Here is a 26,962-nt window from a genome sequence, read left to right on the forward strand (position 1 = left end):
CTCCTCACGTTTGAGAGATGCAAGTTACAAACGGCTCAGAAGCCCCTGGTTTTCATTTGAGCCTCAATGTACAATTTTGTTTCAACAAAAATTGCACTTGTGTCATCAGTGTCTGATTCAGAATTTTTTAAAATGAGCTCTGGTACCAAAAAGAAGTCAAATAACCAGAATGAAATCAGTAAGTTCAGTGATGGTATTGCTTACACCACCAAAGATCCTGCCATTCACGGGACTCAGTATAGGTGGATCCACTCCTGCAAATCATTAATTTCCCCACTAGACTGCAGCATGCACAGGTTATCATCCTAATATCTACCCACACAAGAACCCTACTGTAGGGACACACTAGCTAGTCTGTTGGATTCAAAGGGACGGGACTTAACTCAAGCATAATTAACTTCTGATGAATCAAGAAGTTTGCTATGACTAAAACTGAGGTCAGGGACTTGACCTATTGGTACAGCAGTTCACAGTTTTCATCATCTGGTATGAGGTTCTTAAACAGTGCATGGCTGCACAGGATGTGTGGCTCATTTTTGGACACTGGTTCATAACCCCTGACTCATAGAGGACACACAAGGTATGTTGCTTCAACAATTGTATGAAATAATGTAACAGTCCTACAGAAGATATCTACAGAGCAGAGTTGGGATGACCAGGGATGTCTGGTTCAGGATCTTAATGTCACCAAAATTAAAAATAAAAGTTTTATTTTTAATCTGAACCTCCCTCACCCAGCAAGACCTGTTTGCCTCCGAAACCAGACCCTGAAATAAATAGCCAAAATCTCATGAAAACAGCTATTCTCCTGAGATTCTGCTCCTTTTGTCTGACCCCCTGACCTCTCGTTCTCTCTCTAATTCAGGCTCCCCAGACCTCCCTCCCCACCTTTTTTTCCTGGCTCCCATTCACCACTGCTGTTTCCTGATAAGGTGTTCTCAGGTTTCCAGTCAGTCTGCCTGCTTCTCCCCACCCCACAGTGTCTTTTTGGGACAGAATCTACTATCCCCTGCTAATAGGGGTTTTCTGAGGTGTTGACATTCACACGTGAGTCAGCTCAGAGAAACAGCATTCCCTCTGTCAGTAGCCCAGCTCATGGGAAACAGGGTACTACCTGAGCCCATATACAAGCAGCTGTTTGCTTTCACATATGGATTCCTAGCTAACTGGAGAGTAAAGTGCCCTTTTGCTTGTCTCACACATACTTCTGCACTCTCTCTCTCTCTCCTGACACCACAGCTAGTAATAAGGAGAAACCTTGCTATTTGTGGATCGCTTGCTAGTCAAGGTTAGTTATACCTATCCACCCATGTTTTTGGAGAAGTGGATAGGTAAGAGTGCTCTTAAAATGTGCAGTTGGGAGTTAAGTTATATTCTGGTAGAAGTATAAGGAGTGCATACTTTAGGTTCTCTCTTATGGGACCAATGCTAAACTCAGGGAATTAGCAATCACAATGAGTAGATGAGACTGTAATAGTTCCTCCTCAACTAGTGATGGCTGGAAAAAATAATCTGGCTCAGGAAAGAATAAGGCCATATTAGAGAGGGACTTAGGTGCCAAATACACTAGGGCCAGATCATGCCCTCCCATGGGAAAGGGCTCTGTCTTCTGTCAGGAGCAACTCCATAAGAGGCTCCTCCATGAGAAGGCCAGAGAAAGGATGATTTTCCTACCCCTCTGGTCCATCCAGTCTCCACATGCTCCATCCACACAGACCAAGACTCAGGGAGCACATGCTGCAGGGTATGGGGACATGCCTGGAGTTACAGGGAAATACCACAGAAAAGGCAGAGTCCCTGTTCCACAGAGGAGGAGGAAATCTTGGTCATAGTTTGAAAGGAGCAAGGCATTAGTTTCATTCAATTTTATTCAAAGTGCTCTCCATGGCTGCAGACAATACATAACCCTACTGTTGGCAAATGACCAAAATGGGAGACCTCAGCCATATGTGACCAGTAGAACTGTCACAACCTTCAGAAATATAGCCCTGAGATGACAGAACTGATGAAGGAACTCTTTACATCGAGAATATCTAACAATTGCAATTCTGTATCTTCAACTAACTTGTCATGCCATGCCTGGACAAATATATGTAAACCTTCTGCCCATCAGAGTTGGCAGCAACAAGGGCCGGGTTCAGTATCTAGGGGTTCCATTCCAATAACACAATGCAAAACCGGCTCGAGCCCCCAACCAGTGACCTGGGACAAATATATACCACCCCGTTGGGCGTCTCCAAGAGGCAATACTTCCCCTCTCGCAAGCACATTGCCTGAGTGTAGCAAAAAGCCTTTTAATAACAGAGAGAAACAATGTGGCATTATGTTGGGGAAACACCACCAACAGGATTCATAACACAACCCATGAGCAAAAAACCCACCCCAAGCAAATTGGGGCATGCCCTTTCCCTTTGGTTCTTGAGTCCAGCAACCCAAAATCACCCAAAGTCCCAAAATTCCAATGACACAAAAGTCTCTGTCCCTGGTCAGGGCAGTCCCAGAATTGGAAAGTTTATCTGCAGAGTTTTACCTCCCAACCTGGGTGGAGATGGGGGGGGGCAGGTTAAGGGGCACCTTACGTGGTCTAAAGCTGATTGCCCCACCTCTCTATGGGGCTCCGCTCTGCCAGCCACCCCCATGAGCTACTCCAGGCATCCAGCAAACTGCTCTGCTCCACCAGCCACTCTGCTTGCCATCCCACAAACTGCTCCACCATATATCTTCAGGCTCCCCCACTACTTAACACAACGCTCAGTGATTTCAGCTCCTAGTAAGTTTAGCTCTTTTGTGATTTCAGCTTGTAGTAGGAGAGCCTCAGGGCTGTTGCACCATTAGCCCAAAGTGAATTCAGCTCAGTAGCCTATAACTAGACTCCTAATGGAATCAAAATTAGCTCTGATATTCCACAGTGGAGAGAGGAGGCCGTGTAATTACCATGTAAGGCCCTCACCAGGGAGCCCATACCAACAAGTATTAATACCTGTCCCCAGCCTCTCTCCATTCACTGGGTTTTGGAACCCATGACCCTTGCCTAGCGAGTGCTGCTTAGTTGATGGTGAGTCCCTCCACCATAACAAAAGGCCGAGTACAGTTCCACTGACCTTGATTCACATAATCAGGATAACAACAGTTTATTCCTGCCCCAATAACAGAGAAACTGGGGCTCCTACAGCAGCCAAAGTGACCATCTAGGCAGGGTGAGTGTGCCTATGCAAATGAGATCAGCCCCTGAAGTTCTTTTCCACAACCCACCATGACTCGCCACCAGATGTCAGGGTAGAGCTCATCCTGACTCTGCTTACATATAGAACCACATTTATTCCATAGGTACTTAGGTGACCATAGCTAAGAGCTACTTATTACACTGTTTGTAAGAAAACTTTATAGAAAGTTGCAGAATAGACAAGAGGAAGGGGCACATAGCTAAACCAGGAGGCAGAGGGGAGTGGGAAATCTATTCAGAGGTTCGACCATGGGGCATCCTTTTGGAACTAACTGACAATGGGAGAGGATATGAAATAAGCACCAAAAGACAATGCCCTGTTGTTCCTGCAACAGATACATAAAAAATATTCCCTGTCCATTGCCTATTCATTCTGAACCCTTTTGTTTATTGTACTCAACCATTTCTTTGTCTTTTTAGATGATGTAAAATGATTTTGTTATAAGAAAATAACACTAAGGAATATTTGTCTAGAACCTTTTGGAAGTCAGTACTTAATATCTGAAAGTCTAGCCTCAGAGCAGAGCAAACTTAGCCATCTAGGTCTTTGGACCACTGACTCTTGTAAAAACCACTTATTCAAATCATGACCAAAAAATACTAAGCAGTGATTAACAGATTGGGAGGGGGAGCTCACAAATTCTGGTGGCTGTAGGTCATTATGTGTATTGATATAAGGCAGTGACTTGACATTGCATCAACTTGTGTGATAGGACATGACACGGGGAAGAGAACAGTGATACAGAAAAACAGATATCAGAAAGGAGTCCATGTCCCCAAGTAGGCCCACAGCCAGCCAAGGAAAAGTGTGTGGTTGCACATCAGGGTATATCTACACAGCACATTAGTGAGGTGTGTGCAGGGCATGTGTATCTACCTATTGCTGTGAAAATCAGGCTGCGTCCACACTGTGATGTGTAGCTACACACGAGTGAAAGGTTCTGGTTGGAGGAAGGTAGCAGGAAAAGGCTCCGACAGCAGGGAGCTCCTGGACACTTTCCTTACTGCCTCCCCCCTGCCAGAGCCTTTCCTCACTGCTACAGCCTTTCCCTATAGTGGTGAAAGGCTCTGTCAGCAGGGAGGGACCAGCCCACTATCCAGGTAAAAATATCACATCGCTTGGGGATGGAGAGCCATGTAGATTCATACCCTAATGGTTCACATGTGTCTTTCTCTACTTGCGTATGCCATGTCTCACCATCTACACTGCAATTGATACCCCTGCTGTGGGAGGTGTATGTAATCTATACAAAGCCGTAAGGAGTGTGCCGAGTAGATGTACTCTCAGTGTGGAATTGTATAATGGAGTAACTGTTGTGCTCCCAGCTATCCTCCCCACTTGGGCACCCCAGTATGGAGTTCTAGGAGGGGAGAGGAAACTGGCATAGAGTCCAGAGAAAACCGAATGGCTGACTAGGAGAGAGGATGCCAGTATCAGGATTTCCATTTACCCCTGGAAGGAAGGAAAAACTGGAAGTGGTAAGCTCCCCCATTTTTTCCTTTGTGCTTCCTGGAGGGAACCAGCTGGGTCAGATCTTCCTGCAGAAGAAAGGAGGCAGATAGGGTACTCCCACCTTGGACAATTGTTTCTCTAACTGTGCCAGTAATACTCCACCTAAGGAGGCTTGGAACCCTATAAACTCTCCAGCCAGGTAACAACTGGTCCTGCTACTCCCACTCTAATCTCCATTTCTCCAGCCAGTGAGGAGGACACAGCATGTTGCAGGGATCTCAGTTCCCCCAAAGCCTGGAGAGGAAAGGAAGGATGGGACACTGTGCTCCTTCACATCCCCCGCCTTCCGATAACAAAGAGAAAAGGCTATAACTAATTTAGTACCTTTCACCCCTCTAATAGTTATCAGAGCAATTGTATTAGGTTTTAGTGGGGGAGGGTGTAAGTTCACCCTAAGGCAAAATTTCAAGATAAGTTCAGTTGCCCCACTGTTGACCTGCTGACCATCAAAATCCTGCTTTGAAATGGTTGTAACTAGCTGATGCAGGTGGACAAAGATTTGACTAGTTAAAATTACTAAGATGCAGCCGAGATTTCGGCAAACCTAACAGTGACACCTCTGAACAGGATAAGGCTGCATTATAAACGTAAAAAGCTGAGAGCAAAACTAGTCTTGCATATCAAAATATTACAACTATATCATTACCAGTTATTGTGCCCTGTGGTTAATATAAGGAAAGAATTTGACTCCCTAAAGGTCCTTCACTGACTCAGATTTAGAAAGGGGATAAATGATCCGTACTTTACCAGTGAAATATGTAAAAGTAAAATATTTTAACATACAAATATCTGATTACTGCTGCTGACTGCAGCAAAAATCTATAAAGGTGAATTGTTCCCCTGTGTCTTTTTCTACCAAGAGAATGCAATTAGAAGATTTTTAACAACATCTTCTTTTTCAATCAGGCCAAGAGACTGATTTTCAAGTGTTTATTGTGATTCTACAAATTCAAACTTCTTTTCAACATCTTTTCACATTTCACAGACTTTGATTTTAGATTTGCACCTGGTCACAGCCTAAGGGCAAACAGAAAGGGTACAAGTCAAAACATAGACATAAACCTGCAGTATTTAGACAGGAGAGCCAACAGTATAGTAAATTTACACATGTTCATGTTGCTTTTAGGTTACTAAATAAATATCAGTTATTGTATTTGGGTTCCCTTTAGTATATTGGAGTTTTAAAAACAGTACAGAACTGGATTTCAGCAATTGCAGTTATTTACATCAAATAAAGCTGCAGATTACTAAATCAACTTATAAATCTAAATAGTGAGCTGGACACATCATTAGTCACATTTGTGTTCTATTAAAGCCCCACTGTAGTACCAAAAATGAGGTTAAAGTAATTTCCTTTCTGGTGAAAATGCACTTTTAAATCTGTTTATATGAAACATTTCTGACCACAAATGTTAAAATCATTCCACTAATTAAAACAATAAGCAACAGGCTTTTCATATACATTCAGGAATACACTGCAGTATTTTTAAAATGTATGGAATTATATTCTTTAGCTAAACTACTTGGTTCATGCAATGGCTGTACCATTTGCAGAGACAGGTTAGTATTTGTATAAAGAGTTTAACTTAAGGCTATTCATAGGGGGTTTTTTCTGCTGCTAATCTACATTTTGACTAACTCCAAGATTAATTTTATATCATTTCCTTGAGTTATACAGACTATAAACAAGAAAAATAGCCAAACTATTTTTTTCCAGTAAAGCCAATGATTCAGATAAGCAAGGATAAAACAGAAGAAAAAACTCTGGTAAATATATGTTTTAGGGAAGTTAAGAAAATAAGTAAGATGAATTACAATCAAGCTTCTGTGTTGTACTGTACAAGCAGTTTGGGATCCTAAACAGATGAAAAAGAAATAAAGCAAATGAAAAAAAAGGGGGCTGATAAAGATTTTGGCTACAATACAGGAGACATATCATTACCATATGATCTAATGTGGGTGTCAGCCTGGATTGTGTTCATTGAGGGAAACCTTATTTTTTAACTGTGCTGTGGAATAGAAGCAGGAGGGTTTTCCACCAAGTGACAGTCACTGAGCAGTAACCTACCCCCTCCTCCTTTCCACACCTGCAAGTCCTTTGCCGGGGCTGAATATTTAGTTTAATTACATCTCAGCTTTGAGAGCTCCTCTTGCAAATCCCTGGATTAAAAAGGTATGGCTTTCAATCATTGTCCTGAACTATGCTTCAGACTAATAAAACTTCAGTCAAGGCTAGAGCAAAAATGGTTGCATTTTACTGGGAGAAGCAAGAAAAAGCCTACTAAATGTTTAGTAATGTTAGTGTTGTACCCTGAGCTTGTGTTGTTTGAGAACATGAGAAGCAGAATACGTTCTCAAGGACCGAGTACATTTCCTATTGTTCATTTGATTTTTGCTGTCTTTTGTTTGATGTGTAGAAGTAATGCTATATTGCTTTTTTCTTACTGTGAAATTTGGCAGCAGTATATTCTGTGTTTGTAGTCACATATTTAGAGTATATGATATAGTGTGTGGGAGAAAAATGTATGAGTTGTTTCAATTCTGGTTGCAAAAGACAGTGAAATTTTGCAGTCTTTGTTTCCATGTATTTTAAACTTTAGTAGGAATATTTTCAGCTTCAAAATAATGTGATGTACAGTTATACAGACTTGATGAATGTCTTTATAAAATTAGAAAGTGGTATGTTAACATATATAAACAATGGACTACACCTCTTAGAGAAGGTGGCTCTGAAAGAAAGAGTTGTAAAACAAAATTCCTAAAGAGCTGGAACTCCTGTCAGTGGACATTCGGGCTCTCTTTAAAATCCCAACTATTGTGTTTTCACACCTATTGTTTAGTGTACAGAATAGGTAAGACACGTGGTCCAGGGATTTTTTTTTAATTGTACATTTCATTCAAGTAAAACTTTATGATATTATAAGAAACTCTTCGGACAGAAAGTGGTCATTTTTTCATTAGTTGTAATGTAGGGTAACAAGAAGACCACCAATACAGTGGTTTCTGGTGACGTGAAATGATGCAGCTTTTGTGGAAAAGTCTTCCTCATTGTGTACATATAATTAATGCAAATGTAAACAGTTTTGTGCTCTAAGCCCAAATACCACATCACAAACCATTATGAATTCAATTCAATCTGTCTTTCCCTCTTTCTTTCTAAATGAGGTGTGAACATTAATAGGACAATTTTCTTTTATATGATTTTTAAATGGCTGTTGTTTTGTTAGGAATATATATATATATTCCTATCTTCTGATTATTTTTCATTAGTATGATTTTCCCCCATTGAGTCCTTAATGCAATATATATATAATCTAAGCCCCATAACATCCATTATGGCCCTAACCCTGCAGTTCTCACTCACGCAAGACTCCCATTGAACTCATTAGGGGTCTTGGCTGTGTAGTGACTACAGGATAAGGCCCTATGACAGTATTTAGTTGATATATGTCATCAGTATATATTAGTGTGCGTGAGTAAAATATGAAAAGTGCCTCTGTGTTGTTTGTCAGACAATTTATTTCCAGTAGAGGATCCTGACTCTGCTTTCTTTGAAACTAATGGACATTTTACCTCTGGGATCAATGGGAACAGGATCAAAATGTTAATGGGTCAAAAACAGTTTACTTTATACCCAGGAGAACCTCTTTAAATCAGCCATAGCATGCCAGTATCATGGTATTTCTCTTGTGTATCTGATTCACATGGCATCTCAAAGTTAATGTAAATTCAGAAAATTTGTTTTTGCTCTGCTAATATTTCTGTTGTTTACAATACAACATGCTAAGATAAATGGTAATAAATTATGACTTTTACCAAGGGACAGAATATTTTTGGAAACTGTATTATCGTTTTACTACCCTCCACTCCAAAATTATAAGAGTGCTGAATTAGATGAAGTAGTACTAAGAAAATGGTAATGGATTAATGGCACTTTGTTATATTTTTCTTACTTTCTCTCATACTTATAATTGTGTAGTCTCACCACACTCAGTACCCCTTGTACCTGGAATACCCGCTATGGGGATAAATTGGATTACAATTGATGGCACACTACAGACTCTACAGGAAAAGAAAATGCTTCTAATTCTAATGAAAAGCCATATTGCAATACACATAATCACACTGAATAATACCTTTCTCCTGGTGAAGTCCCACTGAAGACAAAGGGATTATTTACAGAGTAAAATATCCTTACTCATATTTGATAGTATCACAATCTGGTCCTAGAATGGCTAAATTAGAGAGGCTTTAGTTATAGTTTTAAAATATTTTAAAGTATGCCATATTTTGTATGGCAGACTTGTCATCTGCTTAAGAAAAAGGGTAAAATGTTTTGGGAAGTTGCATTCTGGGAGTTACTTTATGCAAATTATGTAACAGGCATAGAGCTAGATACATTCTAATCCATCTAGCCTTAGACAACCACCAGCTCTCTAATAGAAATTTGAAGATCTAATATTCTGAAAAGAGGCCTCAAAATACAGTGCCTGGTTTCTAGTTAATTCATTTCAGAAATGAATTTTTGTATTGCTGAGTTACTGATTTAAACAATTAAATGAACATTTATTTTTGTATACAGTTATAACTGTACCTGGGACTACATTTACTAATGCAAGAAAAGGCTCCTAATGTGCCAACAACAATTCCCCTCTTCCTTCATGAAAAGGCCACCATTATTAATAGTTGAGTTCTTTAGTCCCATGAGGGATTTTTCAAGATAACTTTTTCTGTATATTGCATGTGGTAAAAAGAGAAAATATTCATGGTTAACTAATTTGTAATCACCTACCACAAAATATGAAAATTACTCTGAATATTGGGAGTTTGAATATTTCCCTCAACACTGAACAATGCGTGTCAGATACTCTAAACTTGCAGAAACTAACTTAGGGCCCAGTCCTAAGACACATACGTATGTAGCTTTCCTCTTTGAGTCCAGTGGGACTACTCACATGAGCAAAGCTGCTCCTGTGGAAGAAAAATGTTTTCAGGATCAGGCCCCTAAGTCTCATTAGAAAATGTGCTGACAAAAAATAAGTATAAACTCAAATGCTTATGCAGTGCAAAGCAAAAGATTTTTTTTTAACACGACATAGTTATAAAATAACATACCCTAAGCCAAGTAATTGGAAAGGAGGCCAAGAAGAAACCAACATGAAATGAAGCTTCATAATGTTCTTTAAACTGGGAAATAAGTATAATTTAATCAGCTAAAAGTTTTTTGCCCAATCTCCAGATCTTGCTCCATTTCCCAATCAGCCTCGGTGGGCTATAATTTAGCACACACACACAACAGGCTGGCTCTTAAAAAAAAATTACAAGACATGAAATATGCATTATGGTGGATTTGAGAATCTCAAGTTCATCCCTAAAGGAAGAAACTCATAGCTAACAACTGGCAGTGAAAGCACACACTCAAACTGCTACGGTGGCTAAGTACTGACAAATGGAAAACGTGGCTTATTGTGTTGAGTGTTTTGTTTAATAATGTTGACAACATTTCCTGTTCCTAATAAATGCAAACAGATGTGTTTACAATTACCCTAAACCTCCTCTGTAAAAAGTGTTTTTGACAAGTATTTAACATTCTCCTACTCATGTAATATAAGTGGCCTATCTGTAATGAACAGGAACACATTTATGTAATTGGTATATATGCTGTGTATCTCCTTAGGAAAGTAGCTTTGCAGGAATGATAGAATGCTACCATTCTTTAAACCTTTGATTTGACTCCTAGGTTCACTGGTTCTGTTCTGAGTAGATGAAGTAAACCATGAAGGTGGCTGTCTTCTTCCTCCTGCTTCTGCCAGTATGCTGGGCCAAACCATTCCACCAAAAAGGCTTGTTTGAGTTTATGCTAGAAGACGAAGGATCTGCTGATCTTCCTCCGACAGACAGTCCTGACATATACCTACCCGGAGCAGTATGTCCATTCCGCTGTCAGTGCCATCTTCGGGTTGTTCAGTGTTCAGATTTAGGTAAGCTGTGAAGTAGCTTCACAGAGAATCTGTCTATGCTTGTTTTATAGCTGACTGTTTGCAGGTACTTTAGATGGATGGCATAACTAGTGAGTCCTGCCACACTATAATTTGGTTGTTGTTGAAGACTCGCTTTATACAAAAAACCTTGCTAAGGTTGTTGTTAACTAGAATGAACTGTATGAAGGGGTCTATAAAGTCTAGGAAGCTGGGGATTTGTGGTGATGATCAGTGAAAGGTTTGTGCTGTATGTATATTTTCTTGCAAAACCACAACCTCTGCAAGCAAAATCACTTTTCTAGGCTCTATAATTTATGTATTTCAAATGAATCCAATGGGATTAGATGGTAGGGATGGGAAAATCTTAAAAGGCTCTAAATTCTATAGGCCACTTTTTGTTATACTTACTCAAACAGAAAAACCATCCTATTTATGTTTATATGTAATAGGTGTAGGTATATTACAATACTTTTGTCTGTTGGCTTTATTGTACGGATGGCTGGGTGGTGTTGGTGGCTTGTGACATACAGGAGGTCAGATAAGATGATCTGGTTGTACCTTCTGGCCTTATACTCAATGATTTCTATGATGATTCAATGATTTCAATGGAACTGTGTATGTAGTAAAGGCTTTACTCACTATGGATGAAACCGGACCCTTAATTAGACTGGAGCTAGTTACTTGGAGAAAAAAGTTCACAAACATTTCAAAACATCAAAAAACTTTTAGAGCCATTTATAAAACATTCGGCTACGAAATTATTCAGGTCCAGATCGTGATACCTTACTTACAATAAGTAGCACCTTTAATGGCACTATTTATGGAGTAACTTTAATGGGACTACACATAGCATTTTATTCAACATGAGTAGCGGTATCACAATTTGGCCCTGAAAGGAAATCAAAACTTGTTTTCTCCAAGGCAGTTGGTTAGTTTATTGAGCTGATAATGATTTGATCAAACTCATTGAAGTAATAAGAAACCCTTTCAAAACAACCAACAGCTCAGCTATTTCAATGTATTGGTATGTTTTTATTGCTTTTCTATACTGCAGCTTTGTTCTTTATAATTATCAATCGTTTGTAGTATGGAAGTGTACATAGGCCCCACTCAGGATTGGGGCCCTCATTGTGTTGGGCATTGCACAAAGGTCAAAGAAAAGACAGTCCCTTCCCTGGAGAGCTTTTTGAATTATTGAGCATGTCACATAATTATGAAACAGTGACAGTTTGGCAAAGAACCAGGAAAGAGCAAAATTCTCCAACCTAAGTTGCAGATGTGAGCACAGACTAACAACCATCAGCATGTGCACCTCTCAGAATACTGGTCCCAGCAGAAGAGCCCTAGCACCAAGACAACAGGTATCAAAAGTACTTTCTAAATTGGATGTTTCATGTGCCATGAAGACCTAAGGTTTCTCTACTGTTGTAAGAATGGTTAATATGAAGCTTGAATTTAGGGAATTCTGGGAACTTTGATCTCCCTCAACCTCTTCCTGCTCCATCTTATAAGGAGCCCAGGGATCTGCAGGAGGTTGGAGTCATTCACTCATAGGACCATGTCTGCACTTGTTCTGATGTCCTCCTGTCCCCTCAGCTTACTCCCTGGTGACATGGTTTCAACAGAGCTGTGCTACCAGGGACTCCCCTGAAACACAGCTGCTCCTGGGTCCTGTTTTTCTCCCATCCACCCCCAGCAGGTTCCTTGCTACTGAAGGATCTCAGTGGGAAAGGTAATATAGTCCCAGGACACATTACTTTTCCCTGATAATCTCAGCAGGCCTGATGGCAGAAGATGTGCATCCCCATCCCAGCTTGCAGCCCACATAGTGTAGATCCTGGGAAGAGTGAGATTGTGCTCTTGAGGTGGCTGACCCAACAACACACAACATCTTAGTTGAGAGGGAGGAGATATGCTCACAGAAGGATCCCTCTATGTGCAGAACATGGAGACAAAATCTGGCCCATTTTAGAGTTTAGTCCACATCCAGGGCTGGACCTTACCAGTGTCCAGGAAGTGCTGGTACAGCTGATGGGGAACTGCAAAGGAGCTGTATGCAGTTCTCCAATCCTACTACTAGATTTCCTTCATCTCCGTCCCAAGTATCTTTTACAGCAGTCTCGCAGCCTCATCTTATAACAGCCCTTTAGGGTAGGGGAATCACTGAGCTTCGTGTGCACTGGCCATATCCTCTCCAGCTCCCTGTGCTGCAGGGAAAGGTGCCGTAGTATCTGAGAAGCCCATTGTATGCTAACTAAGGAGTCCCCCATACTGGGAATCTGCCCTCAACTGCTCATTTATCTGGCCTCTAATCTGTTCTCAGTCAACCAAGCCAATCAGCGGCTGCCAGATGAATTGGGTTCATGAAAACATTGAATGGAACTGAGGTCAGAGAAATAACGCATTGAAAAATCCACACTGAAACAATAAAACCTAACAATGAAAAATCCACCTCCACCCAAATCACTGTCAAAGAGCACTAGTACTTATATAACAACTCTAGGCTTTTTCCCTAGTCAAATAAATTACCCTCGCATATTATCACATTTAATCATCTTCTCCAAAGGGAGTTTATACAGAAGGCCACAAGCAGTAATAGGATCTTTGGAAGAATATATTTAAGAATTAACCAGTTCCATCCTTGCCCGCAGGGAAAGAGAATGTCTGGATCACATATACAACTAAATATTTGTCATGAAAGGAGAGCCATTAGAGAGCTCCAGGCTTGATTCATCCAGACCAGTGCACTAGCAGCCCTGCTGAGGAAAGTCTGCCCAGTATGGGAGTCACAGAGGCACAAAGCACTCCCAATCCTTGCTCCACCAGGAGATCTAAAATTTGCTGGGGGGAGAGCAGCAGTAGGTGTTTGGGGATGAACTGGTTGAGCTGATTTGCTGGATAGTCTCCATTGGAAGGCTCCTGTGGAACCTTGGGCAGAATTTAATCCCCCACCCACCCACCCCCGACAGAATTTCTGAAGGTTGGCAAGGTAAATACTCCTGCCTGAGGATGAATCTGCACCTGCTGGGACAAGGCTTACAACTTGCAAACCTCTGCCACAACAGGGGTTAAACAATCCAACCATCTGGATTAGAATATTGTTTTACACCTAAGAAGCAAGGAGCATGTATTGGGGAACTGTCAGAACTTGATCTATACCATATGGGATCCAGAGACCAACTCCGTCCTTTTTCCCAGTACATTTTGTGTCTACAGCTGAGCACGTTTAAAACAAAAAATCCTAATTAAATAAATAAATACGACAAAAACAGGCATGGTGTTCCAACAACAATCATGTCAGCTGTATTGTTTTTTTTTTTTTTTTAAACCCAGTCATGCCCTCATAAGAAGATCCCCAGGAATTGATTTGCTCTGCCTCTGAGCCAAAAGATGAACTGAGCTGTAAGCAGGTAGCTAAGTTTCCAAACTCAAAAATGGAGACGAGGAATGCACATCCATTTGTGACAAATGGCACATCAACAGTGCTGCACAATTAACGATTACCCAAATGCAACATGCCCTAGGGCTTTGAGCAGACAAGGCCATTTTGGTATCTCATTATATAGGCTCTGTACGCTCCAGAACCTGTCCTCTTGTCAAAAAGCAACCATAGCATTGCATGATAGAATAATCTTTGTCTCAATGTGTTGCATTCTATAAGACCTAGTCAACCTTTCCCCAGAGATTGGAGTCACCTTTGCAATTAGCATTTAATCAGGGAGAGAGGATTACAGCAGGGCCTGCTCTTTAAGTATCAGTGTGTGTGTATGTATATAGGTATAGAGAAGACATGCCTTTATCAATCCCTCCCTCCAGCTGGCCACTGACTAATACAAGATCTAGCAAGGGGGCCATTTAGAGTGTCACTCTCCAGAAGCTGCTGCAAGAGGAGTTCCTCCTAGGGCTCTCTAGTAGGCAAGGTGGCACACGCTTATATTGCCCCCTCGGCAGGTACAGAATGGTCCACTAGCCCTTTCATAGGGGGACAGGGCCATGGCCCTGCATCATCTCTGCCTGTGTCTTGTACCCAGGTGATACATGGAAGGAGCAGTCCTTGCATCCTGAGAAGTACAGAAGATGCACTTGTGCCCAGCTGCCACACACAGGACAAAAGTTGCTCCATGAGCCCTCTCTTACACACATCAATGGAGAAAATCTGGCCCTGAAATGAATAAGATGTACAAGGAATGAATGCTCAGTCAGTGGTTAAAGCACAGGAAAGCCTGAAAATCAGATCTCAGTTCTACTTCCAGCTCAGATTGTAGTGTTTCCTTGTATGAATCATTTAACCTTCCTGTGCCTCAGTTTCTCCATTTGTAAAGTGGAGATAATACGTACCTCAAAAAGGTGTTGTAAGGCTTAATTCCTCAGTGTGTGAAAGACTCTGAGATCACTGGATGAAAAGCTCACAGAAGTATACTTAGTATTGTATTTTTTTAAAAAAATATTGATACAGTTTCTCTCATAGAAATATAGTAACTCTTTGACCTTCCAGTCTGTACCATAGTGCCCTGATACAAATTAATTTGTCTGCTTGTTTCAAGTCTTCCAGCAAGACCTAAAAGTCCTTTCTATACTCATGGCTCAATGCGGGAATATTTACTCTGCTACAAAGGCTTCCAGCTGCATTGGCATGGATCTTGATTCAGACTTCTGTTTTCACTATACAATCTGTCATGAGGAATGATATCACCTTCCTTGGTGTTGAGCCGGAATCCGCTGTAATGGGAAAAATATTCTAATACGCTTTAGGTGACTCAAATCAAACAACTGCCACATTTACAGAATATTTCTAACTTGAAAAAGTTGTTTTCAAAGTCCAGATTTAGTTTGACTAGTTTAGGAGAAAATAAATAGGGTCATTTTCTGCCATGTATATTTAGCTTGAAAATCTCTACCTCTGTGCTTGAATTTTGACCTTCATTTCAGTAAAAGACTATTTCAAGACAAATACATAACCTGAATTTTCCCTGGGCTTTTAAATGGCATGCACACATATTCAGATAATGAGATTTTTTTAAAGAAAAATATGGCTATTTTATTTATCTTCTAGTTTTTGAACCTTTAGGATATGCTTCCTTCCTGTTTTCAAGATTTTTTTCCAGCATCAATAAGAGCTAGAAACTTACTCCTATTTTAACATAAAGACTGAAGTTTTCACGCAATCCCCTGATTCCAGAAGCCAGGGTTTTAAGAAAAATAACAAATACGGAGAGATTCACAGTAAGATCATGAGAGTTGGCAGCACTCCAGGATAGTGATTTAATTGCTATCTAAATAGGTATTTGGAACAGACCACCAATGGTAGTGGTGGATACATCATCTCCTGTGGTCTTCCTATCGAGACTGGATGCCCTTTTGGCAGATATAACTTTTGTTTGACCAAAACATTGGGGCTCAATACATGGGTAAATAGATGAAATTTAATGGCCCATAACATATTGGAGTTCAGACTATATGAGCTAATAGTCCAATTTCCTTCCTCCCTGCCCCCAGCCTTAAACTCTATGAATACGGTCTTGCAGAGATCTGTTGAACAATTGCATTGATACTAGAGACATGTCTGTGGGAGCTCAGTTTACCCTAAAACTGAAGAGCGATTCAGTGGATGATGAGAATTCACTGGAAAATGTGATCATGTCATGATATTTGTACAGCATGACTGTGGCATCATTAGCTGACCAGCACATATCTTGCAGTAAATATACCATGGATTATATTATTTGTGGTGATAGCTCATAGAGATCTACACTGGGTAACAGCTTTTATGCATATCTTGGAGTTGAATAAACATAGAACTCAGAACATTCTAAAAGTTTCTGAAGTCTAGAATCCATGAAATTCTAAAACTTCCTTGAAAATTGTCAAAAAAATGGCTAGTGCTAGACAAAAGTAAACTAAGCCCACATTGCAATAAACATTATCATCAGCAATGTCAATGTAGCTACAAAGCAGGTCTCGTAGCTCATACATACTTGATTTGCTAATGTTCCGATTCTCCTGTTGATAAACTTCTGCTTGAGAATTAATCTCTCTTTAAAAGTTAATTTTGTGTTAATTTTCTTGTTCAGACATGAGAGTTGCCATTTCTATGCATTTCCTGTGTCATACATGCGATTCTTGAGTTTTTTGTTTCAAGTTGGAAAATAGCGAACTTTTTCAAATATTAAGTAGAAGAGTGTGAAATCTCCACTCTATTGGGGTCAATGGCAAAAAATCCCATTGACTTCAATGGGAGTCAGGATTTGACTTTTCCCAATATAGCTGGCAGTTTTCTGGATCACACTATATTAAGAATGTTTATAAAAATGTATATCACGTTAAGAAATGTTTAATAGATATTTTAAGTAAAGGTTAATCAATTGTTATAGAATCCAACAGGACAAGTTTCTTATAGCCATGATTTAGCCATCAATAAGATCTTCTGTTAATAGTCTCATAACCATCTATAATGCATACTGCTCACGTGTGTAATATCTTACTGCATCTATTAATCATTTATTAACCCTTTATAAACTATATGTACTCAATATGAAGCATGACTATGTCTAGACTGTGCTGCGTAATGTCCTCCAAAGACTCCAAACCAATACTTTGAAATAGTCAAAGAGAAGCTACACTCAGAGAATCCATGTCAGTTTGTACACTGAACCCAATGCAAGCCAGGATGGGATTTTGAAAGTTTAGAGTCTTATTCTGGACCCACTGAAGTCAATGGTAAAGCACCCATTAATTTAAATGGTGCAAGATGAAGTCTTTAGTGATTACTGGGTATTCACACAGCGCCTAGGTCAGCAAGGTACTTAAAATGCGTAAGGTTGAGCACCTGATGAATACTGCCTTTGAAGGGAAACTCCGCACTTCCAGTATCTTCAACAGGTGATTGAACAAAGATGTTCCAACCCAGATATTTAGATGACAATTTGCTGGCTCACTGTATCCATTTAGATGTTTCCCAGAAAAGATCTTTAGGAGAGCTTGCTACTCCCACTGCCATTCAGCAGTGGCAGAACCAGGAAAAGACTACTCTAGACTAGGGGTTCTCAAACTGTGGGTCGGGACCCCAAAGTGGGTTGCAACCCCATTTTAATGGGGTCACAAGAGCTGGTGTTACACTTGGTGGGGTCTGGGACTGAAGTCTCAGCCCCTCTGCCTGGGTCCGAAGCCGAAGCCTGAGCTGGCAGTGGGGCTCAGGTTACAGGCCTCGTGCCTGGGGCTGAAGCCCTTGGGCTTTGGTTCTACCCCCCCCCGGGTGGTGGGGCTCAAGCTTTGGCTGTGGGCCCCCAACCCGGGATGGCCAGGCTTGGGCAGGCTCATGCTTCAGTCCCCCCTGCTGGGGTTGGGTAGCAATGTTTGTTGTCAGAAGGGGTTGGTGTGCAATAAAGTTTGAGAACCGCTGATCTAGACCCACTGTTGCTCTGTATGTCAGCTACTTTATTCAGAGGGCCGATATGCTCATGCCCACCAAGTATTCACAGGGAAGAGACTCAAAAGAGGGTAAGCAGGTAGTAGAGAACAGCTGTCTGTGTTTCATTACAGCTGTTTTTGCCTTTTTCTGTAATGAAGTTCTCCAATAGTACAATGTTTGATTAGGCAGTTTTACCAATAAATACTTTTCTGTACACTCCATTTTTTTTTAATTTAGGGTTTTCTGTGCTTGGCCTTGAAAACAGTGTTAAGACATGACAAAATTGCAGCTCTCTCCAATTGTATCATATTTAAAGGTTTGTCCATTCAGCGCACTGTATGTAAGAGAAAATGAGACCAGATTAGATGGAGTTGTTCTGACTTGATTGTCTAGACAGAGGGGAGAGAAATTAAAACACAGAACCCAGAGTACAAGGAAATCATTGTCTCATTCCAAGACAAATCATGGGGACTACAACACAGAGGCCCAATCCTGAGTCTTTTAGCGCCTGAGGCAGAATCCTATGTGCATGCACTGAATGGAGAAGGCACCTGGGAGAAAACTGTGTAGCTGTCTGTTTACTGTTAGATTGGATCAGTTTGGGTTGCTTTGATTTGCTAAAGAACTCTAATGAGTGGGTGCTGTCAGTTTCATTCCAATAAGAAGCAGAGCCCCATGGCCTATAACTAAAATGGGAAATTTACCAAAAGACAGGGAGTGTGAAAACAAAGCTCTTAACAGAAAGAGAATCATTGGCATATACATGGTATATAGCTACAGGCTGCTTCCATATAATCTCTAAATATATATGTGTGTGTATTTAGCACTTACCACCAGACAATCCGAGAGCCAACCTTTGCAACTCCCTAAGTTGTGGGAGTCAAGAATACCCTCATTTTTCACATTAAATGTGCTTGACTGTTGTCATTGTGAAGAGAGCCAAGAATATATACATTAAACACTGGGACAGAAAGCTTAGCAAAGTAATTTTTCCAAAAAGTTAAAATTTATTCAACCCTACCCGACAGAAAGGAAGAAAGAAAAAATGGTCAGGAGATGTATGGAACAGGACAGAGATAAGAAGGGAGAGGGGATAAAGAAATGGAAAATAGGAATAACCAAGAAAAAGAAACTACTTTCTGGTTACTGAGTTTATTTGATTTATGCTCCTTACATTTTCCAGAACCCCTGTAGCTAGAGTCCCAAGAGGATCATACCAAGGATGATCCTCCAGCAGCAGAGACCACCACATCTTAGGGAAATGACCCATCAATGGCTATTTTGAACATGTTTTCTCTGATATATTGTATATATCAGAGAAAACACCAGCTAATCTGGAGATCTATCATTAAATAGCTAAAAAAAAAAAAATAGCCCAACAACATACACAAAGCCCTCCAGCAGAAAAAGGGGAGGCTCCTAGTGGCCACTTACAATCCTCACTTTATTTGGAAAACTGTCTTTTGACATTTAGGAAAGTGTTGGTAAATGTGCCCATATTCCAGCACAGCAGTTTGCTTCCATTTTTCTTGCGTTAGAATGGGCTGGGGATACTCCAGGGATCCTTCCCATTTTATGAACAATGACCAAGTTAAGTTTGGGAGCCCCTAAAGAACCCTACCAATGACATGCCCCAACACCCCCCCCACCCCACCCCGATAAAAATGGTCCTGTGCAGAGGAGCATGATCACAACAGACAAAAGTCAGTTTGGTAGAAAGCAGAGGAGAACTTAAACATTGTTATTCATGCCTGCCCCAAAATAATAATGCTGACTCTGGCAGAGCCTGTAGTAAAAGTTGCAAAACACTTTACAATATCTGTTTCCAGATGCTTAAAATGAGAGCTAAGCAAAGACTGGGAAATATTGTCCCAGCTATTCATTCCAATTTGAATTTCAGTTTGGCAGTGCTCACATCCCAAACACTGGAGTACTCAAGCTTTACTAATGTAAACACTTGTAAAAAGGGTATTTTTACCTTTAACAAATGAATATTCTCACAAAACAACATCAACGGTATAAACAGTTGTCAAATTCAAATTGCACTGTCCTAGCTAGTTACAGGAGTCCTGTGATATCTATTTCCTGAGTGGATAATTTATATCACTAGCTACCATCAGGCAAAATGAAGTACTGTCAGCTTTGGCACTTTTAACATGAGTCTTGTGATATTTGACTTTTCACTTAAAGCCCCAGCTCCTGGAAACAAATGATTTAAGGAAATCCAAGATTCTCACATGAAGTAAATTTCTAGCTCTCTTGGCTCTGGAGAAAACTTGAAAAATGCGACCCAAGTGAGACTCTACAGGATCAAAAGACAAAGAAAAATACCTCAACCCTTTTTTTTTTGCAGTCTTATGATTTTTAATTTTAAGCAAATCTCATGGTCCTGACACGTCTTTTGAACACTGCAGCTGGCAATCCTGGAAGTGTGACTACTGTAATTACAGTTAAATATACATTCTGAAATGCACACCATGTTGGTTAGTTAACTCTCAGAGAAAAAGGTCAGGATCTGTCACGCCCTCACACCGGTGCATGAAAGTGGGAAGGGGCACTCAAGGCGAGACCCCCCCTCATTCAGAGCCTGTGCAAACGCCTGTATCAATTTTCATCATGGCAGTACCTGAGAACTTTGTATTTGACTGTGGCACATGTGCAGTTTCACCTTCCTCGGTCTCTGCGTTGGGAAGTAGCAACGGATAAGTAAATGCAGTATGAAAAAAAAAGAAGGGAATGCTATTGACAGCTGCTTTAGCAGAAGGTGACGTTTAGTCTGTTGCACATGTTTTCCCATGGGGTGGCTCAGAGCCTCTATTCGTATTTTAAAAAATAAATCGGGAAACAATGGCTTTATTTTTGCCCAAACCAAAGTGGATCTTCGTGGACCAAAAGTCTCATAAGCTGAAAAGTGAACACACTTGAAAAAGCTTTGCTGGTCACCTTTACAAAGAAGATTGCTGGTAACACTCGGATATATTCTCAAGGGCACGTCAGCTTTTTGGGTGTAAAACAAAACAAAGCCAATGGATAGTCTTTCTAACAATCACACTGTCCATTAGACTCTTAAGTCACTTCAGCACCTCTGCAGATGTTACCCAATAGCACTAGTGACTTAGTAGCAGACAAGTGACATTTCACTTTTACAGTGGACAAGTATGGGAGGGGAGTTCTGGATATTCCTCAGAATAATTTCTTATTTCACGGATCACAGGAAGCAGTTAGTAAATTATTGCCATTTGCAAATGCCACGCAGTACAGAACATATTTTCAGTACATTTTGAAATGCATCATTTGTGAATTCAAAAATCATGAAGCAGACTTCCACCCCCAAAATAGCAATCCCCAAGTCCAACTATTTTCCCCAAGCTAGACATTCCACTCGCCTTGCTCCATTCCCCATCTCAAACTCTCAGTCCTCCAGACTCCACTTACTGCATCATTAAGGGGACGGGAAGTGCTGGTTAGCTCAGTGGTGCAGTCTTCCACATTCTCTCCTTGGTTTTTTTTGCCAGAGCACTTCCTGGCTGTGCATGTTCTCAAAGCCCAGAGCTGCGTGCACAGGAAATGCAAGCAGCTGCTGCAGAGACCTACTCAATCAGGAGAGCAGCCTCTGATGACTACTGCTGGGAATTACAAGTGGCTCAGCCCAAATTCCTCAGCTGTCTACAAGAGCAACATTTTAAAAGAGCCTTAAATTATGACTTTTGTGATAGTATTGTGAGTGTTGGTAAAACTGACACCTGAAGCACAACATTCATCTCTGTATTTGGATTTTGGCCTCTGCTAGAGTTCGTGGTAGAGAGTTTATTCAGGGATTTGATTCAGGCCCATCTCTGTTTGCTGTAGTGCAGTTTATATTATTAAATATATACAATGTAAAATACATCATGCACCACATTGCTCAGTTACAGTTGTAATAGAACTTTATGATCTGTACTGCCTAGGGTTGCCAATTTTGGTTGGACGTATTCTTGGAGATTTCATCACATGACAGTCTTTAATTGAAGATGAATCTTTAATTCCTGGAGATGCCAGGACAATCCTGGAGGGTGAGCAACCCTAGCACTGCCTATATATTATTTTGAATATATGATCTCAACATTGCAACAACAGAGTTTGCATTAAGACATTCATATACCAGAGAAGGCTCTGAACCCAAACTTCAGATATCAGTAACCCTGAACTTTGGCATGTTGGAAATCCAGACCTGGATCTGGCTCTGATTGTAGCAAATAATGATGGTCCTTATCTTTATAATGAGCATAACCAACATCTTGGCTCAAAACACCCTGAACATTCAAAACCCACATGCTAACTTTGTTGCTTGAACCCGTTTCTAGCATATCAGTATATAACACATACAATGTATATGATCTTTTATATACAATATATTTTTTGAAACATGCCATATGTCACATCAATGACTTTCCCTTCCTTCTGTGACTGCTACCATGACACACCCCTGAAAAGATGAGACTGAAGACCCTTTATAGAGAGAAAGGAAGGATGGTCTTGTGGTCAAGGTGCTGGCCTGAACCTTAGGAGACCTGGGTTCAGTCTCTGGCTTTACCACAAAGATGCTATGTGCCCTTGGGCAAGTCACTTAATGTCTGTGTCTTGGTTTTCTGAGCTGAAAAATAGAGTTAATATTTTTCAAAGCTCACAGGTGTTGTGAGGATAAATTCAGGAACATTTGTGGAGTCCTCAGACACTATGGTGATAAGAAGTGTATATGTAAATAGGGGCCCACACAGACAAGTTGCTTGATCTATACCAACGCCCACAGACAAGAGCTCTGATCCCCTGTCCAGTTGTTAAGCCCTTCCCCCCAGAAAATGATCCATATAGATTACTGAAGTGTCCATGGGGACTCACACACCTTTTGTTGCCCAGCACCTCACAAAGCCTAGGGTGGTCCCTGATGAGTTGTAGGAAAAGAATGCTAGTGATCTCCTAGTCCAGGAAAACATGCCTCAAACACATTTGATGACATTTACCATCACCAGAAATCTGTGATATTCTTTAGAAAACAGCTGTATATTATTTCCTCTGTTTACATGTGTGTATAAATGTAATGATAGGAGAACATGGGTGAAATGTAGTATGCGACGTTTGAGACCAGTTAAAAGAAGAAAGTAATTAGTGGTAGATAAACCTACCTATGAAATCTTCCTAACGGTCACAAATTGGTGACATGAAAATAGAGCAGCTGGGGTAGAACGTTAGAACTTGCATTGCGGGAAAGTGGCTGAGTGGTTGCAGTGAAATAGGATTTTGATTTGACTGAGTTGTACTATATGCTGTACAGCTGGGTACTATTTATTAGCAGTGCTCAGAGAGAAGGAGATAGGTTTCATAGCGCACCGCGGATGGCAGGCTGCATTGTGAAGAATGTACATATGTGCTGTGAGTGAGGCAAGGGGGGCTATGAAGTACTTATCTCATGAAAGGCTTAACCCTGCCAGTTTGACCCCATTTAAGTCAATGGGAGTTAAGGGCACTCTCCCCCCCCCCCAAGGAGTTGCTCAGCACCTTGTGGCATCAAGTCCTCGAACCACATTGTGTATGGTGCGTTCTGTGTGCACAAGGGCTCTCCAGGATTTAGTCTCATTCGCTGTGAATATTTTAAGGTAGGTTGTGAGACCCCCACCTCCTACGGATCTCGTAAATTACATGTGATGGGGGCAGACTAATGGTGTCTACCAAGTACTATATCGTTCTACAGCACTGAGTCCATTCTCATTGCTGAACAATTTAAAAGGGAAACAAAGTGAAGGTGGCACTGATTACATGTGCATTACAATTTGGTCTTTAATTATACAATCATATACTCTCCCTCAAAGAAAAGGAGTACTTGTGGCACCTTAGAGACTAACCAATTTATTTGAGCATAAGCTTTCGTGAGCTACAGCTCACTTCATCGGATGCAAGCTGTAGCTCACGAAAGCTTATGTTCAAATAAATTGGTTAGTCTCTAAGGTGCCACAAGTCCTCCTTTTCTTTTTGCGAATACAGACTAACACGGCTGCTACTCTGAAACCTCTCAGTCTTCAGCAATTCCAATCCTGGAGTCAGTAGTTGGCTGCTTCCTCAGGGTCCAGCGAGATAGGGAGTCTGGCTGTAGGACACAACTCAGTCCTGCATTATTCAACCATTCAGCCCATAGCGCTGCCTCCAACTTCCACTATTTATAGCCTTTTCCCCACTGTGCTCCAGCTGGCTGATCATGACCATGAATGTGTGGATCTTGGTAGTTTGCTTGCCCTTAATGAAAACCCTCTGCACAGCCCCAGAGACAACTACTCAGCATGCCTACTAACTACCACCCCTCTAGGCGTTCTGGGAACTTCTAAATGCTCTGTGCTGTTCTCTGCACATGCACACAGACAGAGGATTCAGCAAAAATCCCCGCTTCTTCCCCCACTGTTTCTCCCCACCCCTTTAGGCTTTTTAAAGAAATAATTTGCTGCAGTAGAAGCATGTAGGTAACATACACAATGTATAGTGTATACTAAGTTTAGTGTTTTAAGGGTGGGAATTATATATATGTCTATACATAATATATATAAAACAAACTTTTGATGTTACTGTAAATTTCTCTGTTTAAAAGAAAAGCATAGGAAACATTTACAAATTCATTTTTATATTGCTAGTGCCAAAATTACAAACAGATGTTTGATGATTGTACCAAGGTTTGCATCACGTGTCACTTATGATTCATTTTAATTAATCCAAAACGATTTCCCATTTCTCATTCATATATGAAGCTTGAAGATGTAGGTCACAGATATTTGAAACTTGAAGCGTTCAGTCTAAAAATACACCTTGAGGTCTAGTCTCTAGCGAGTAACCCCTTCAGTGGTAATCCAAGCATACATACTGAACATGTTCCCTGGGCATCAGATAATATTACAATTGTATTGTTTCTAGTGTGCCATACCTCCCTACCTTAACTGCTTAAATCACACACACTATTTTATTTAAAAATAAATAGAAGTCCTTTACTGGCAACTATAAGGTATGGATATTAATAGGAATACAAATGATTTAACCATTTTAATATTTGTGTAAAAACCTGATAAGCTCTTTGTTTTACAGTAAACCCCTCTTATGACAAAATTGTTTCAACTGAAAAGTGCTATTTTAGCACATGTTCATAGTCAGTGTTATCACAACCATGCCTCTGGCTGAAGGCAAATTTGTATATGAACCAAGTAACAAGGCTAATGTACTGAGGCCCTGATCCTGCACCATAGAAATCAATAGGAGTTTTGCCATTGACTTTAATGAGAGTAGGATCCAGCTCTAAGTTAGGGGTAATGTATTTTAGCAGTGAAATGTGGAGAAGCTTATGCCATATTGGACAGTTCCATGCCCTGAACACAGATGGAAGAGTATATGATGCCAATTTGATTCTTACCAGTGTGACAGGGAGTGCTCACCTCCTCAGTGCCTCTTGTTGGCTGGGTATGATGCTAGAATCTTTTTTCACTTGCTGCTGGTGCCCTCTGTAGGTAGCTGACCTCGCTAGGCACATCTTCAGTGGCTCAGCCCTCTGGCTAAGTCAGACAGTCAAATGGATGAGCCCCTTGTAGGCTATTGAAGTCCAGAACAAAAGTCTTTCAAACCCCAGCTCAAGCTGGACTCAGCCCCTCCTTCCTGAAGGTGCCTTCTCTCTTGAACGCCTCCTAGACGCCTTTAAATCCAGTTCTCTGATCAGACTTCTAAAGGAGCCACTTAGGCTACTTCACTGCTGCCAGTGGGGGAACCCAAGCCCATCCATTACTCCAAGTCCCAACCCAGGGACCCTATATACAGCAGCCATATACCACTGCTTCCAGTTCACTGCTGCTATTCCCTGGGCCTTTTTCCACATAGCCCCTTTCCTTTCACCCATTAACTTAAGGTTACAGCTCTTAGGTTCTCTCATTCTTAGGGCCAGTAAATCAGCCCATCAAGCACCTCCGGTCCGGTCCGGTCCGGTCCGGTCCAAGCCAAGCCCCCTTCCTCATCCCTCTTCTCCCAGTCAGAGACTGACATACAGAGCCCCTACAGCTCCTTTTATCTGAGTCTACTGGGCTCTGATTGGCTGCGTCTATGCAGTCTCTCTAGGCAGGCCTGGAGGACCCAACTTCAGTGCTCTTTTCTTGGAGTGGGGTGTGGTAGGGGCCCTCAAAGGGCCAGTTACAACCTGTCACAGCCAGTCATCTTGTTCTCAGGAGGTAGCACTCATAACTCATCTCAAGCAGGATGGTTCTGTTGTACAAAAGCTTTTGGATGTTAATGTAATTAAGAATCCATTGATTAAATGTATATTATGCTTAGTTTTGATAAATATCAGAGCCAAAATATTTAAACTTGGTTGCCTAATATTAGACAACTTTCATATGGATTTAAAAGCCTAAAGTTGAAAAGCCCAAATCTGCAAACTTTGTATCAGATGTTTTATGTTTCAGGTTGGCAATGATCAGACAAAGTCTTGATATATAACACAGGGTCTTTAAAAAGAGTATGCTTAAAAGAAGCCCAGGCTTAACAAAAATAGGTGCCCAAAATTAGGCCCCTAAATCCATATTTAGACACCTAAATAACTAGCCTTATTTCCAAAGTTGCTGAGCACCCAATAGCTGCCATGGAGGTTAGTGGGACTTGCTAGGTGTTCAACAGTTTTGCGAATCAGGCCACTGATGTCCCTACATATGGGTTTGGGAGCCTAACTTCAGGCATCTATTTTTGAAAATTTTGGCTAAAGTTTGTAATTAGTACTGTGTGGAACATGGTAGTACAAGGATGATATACAGCTATGTGAGCCCCTCTATGATCTGGTGCATGCT

The 26,962-nt window shown here is 40.9% G+C and overlaps 1 protein-coding gene across 1 annotated transcript in view; it reads left to right on the forward strand.

The window, feature by feature from the left end:
- The first annotated feature begins 6,723 nt into the window (after window positions 1-6,723).
- The window catches only part of DCN (decorin), a 44,795-nt gene continuing 24,556 nt past the window's right edge, over window positions 6,724-26,962 (forward strand). The window contains exons 1-2 of the mRNA XM_074941914.1: window positions 6,724-6,909; window positions 10,477-10,717. Of these exons, the coding sequence (XP_074798015.1) occupies window positions 10,513-10,717 (205 nt within the window). The 5' untranslated portion in view covers window positions 6,724-6,909; window positions 10,477-10,512. The remainder of the gene's footprint in view (window positions 6,910-10,476; window positions 10,718-26,962) is intronic.

This window comes from Natator depressus, chromosome 1, assembly GCF_965152275.1.
Source record: "Natator depressus isolate rNatDep1 chromosome 1, rNatDep2.hap1, whole genome shotgun sequence".
NCBI classification, from domain to species: Eukaryota; Metazoa; Chordata; order Testudines; family Cheloniidae; genus Natator; species Natator depressus.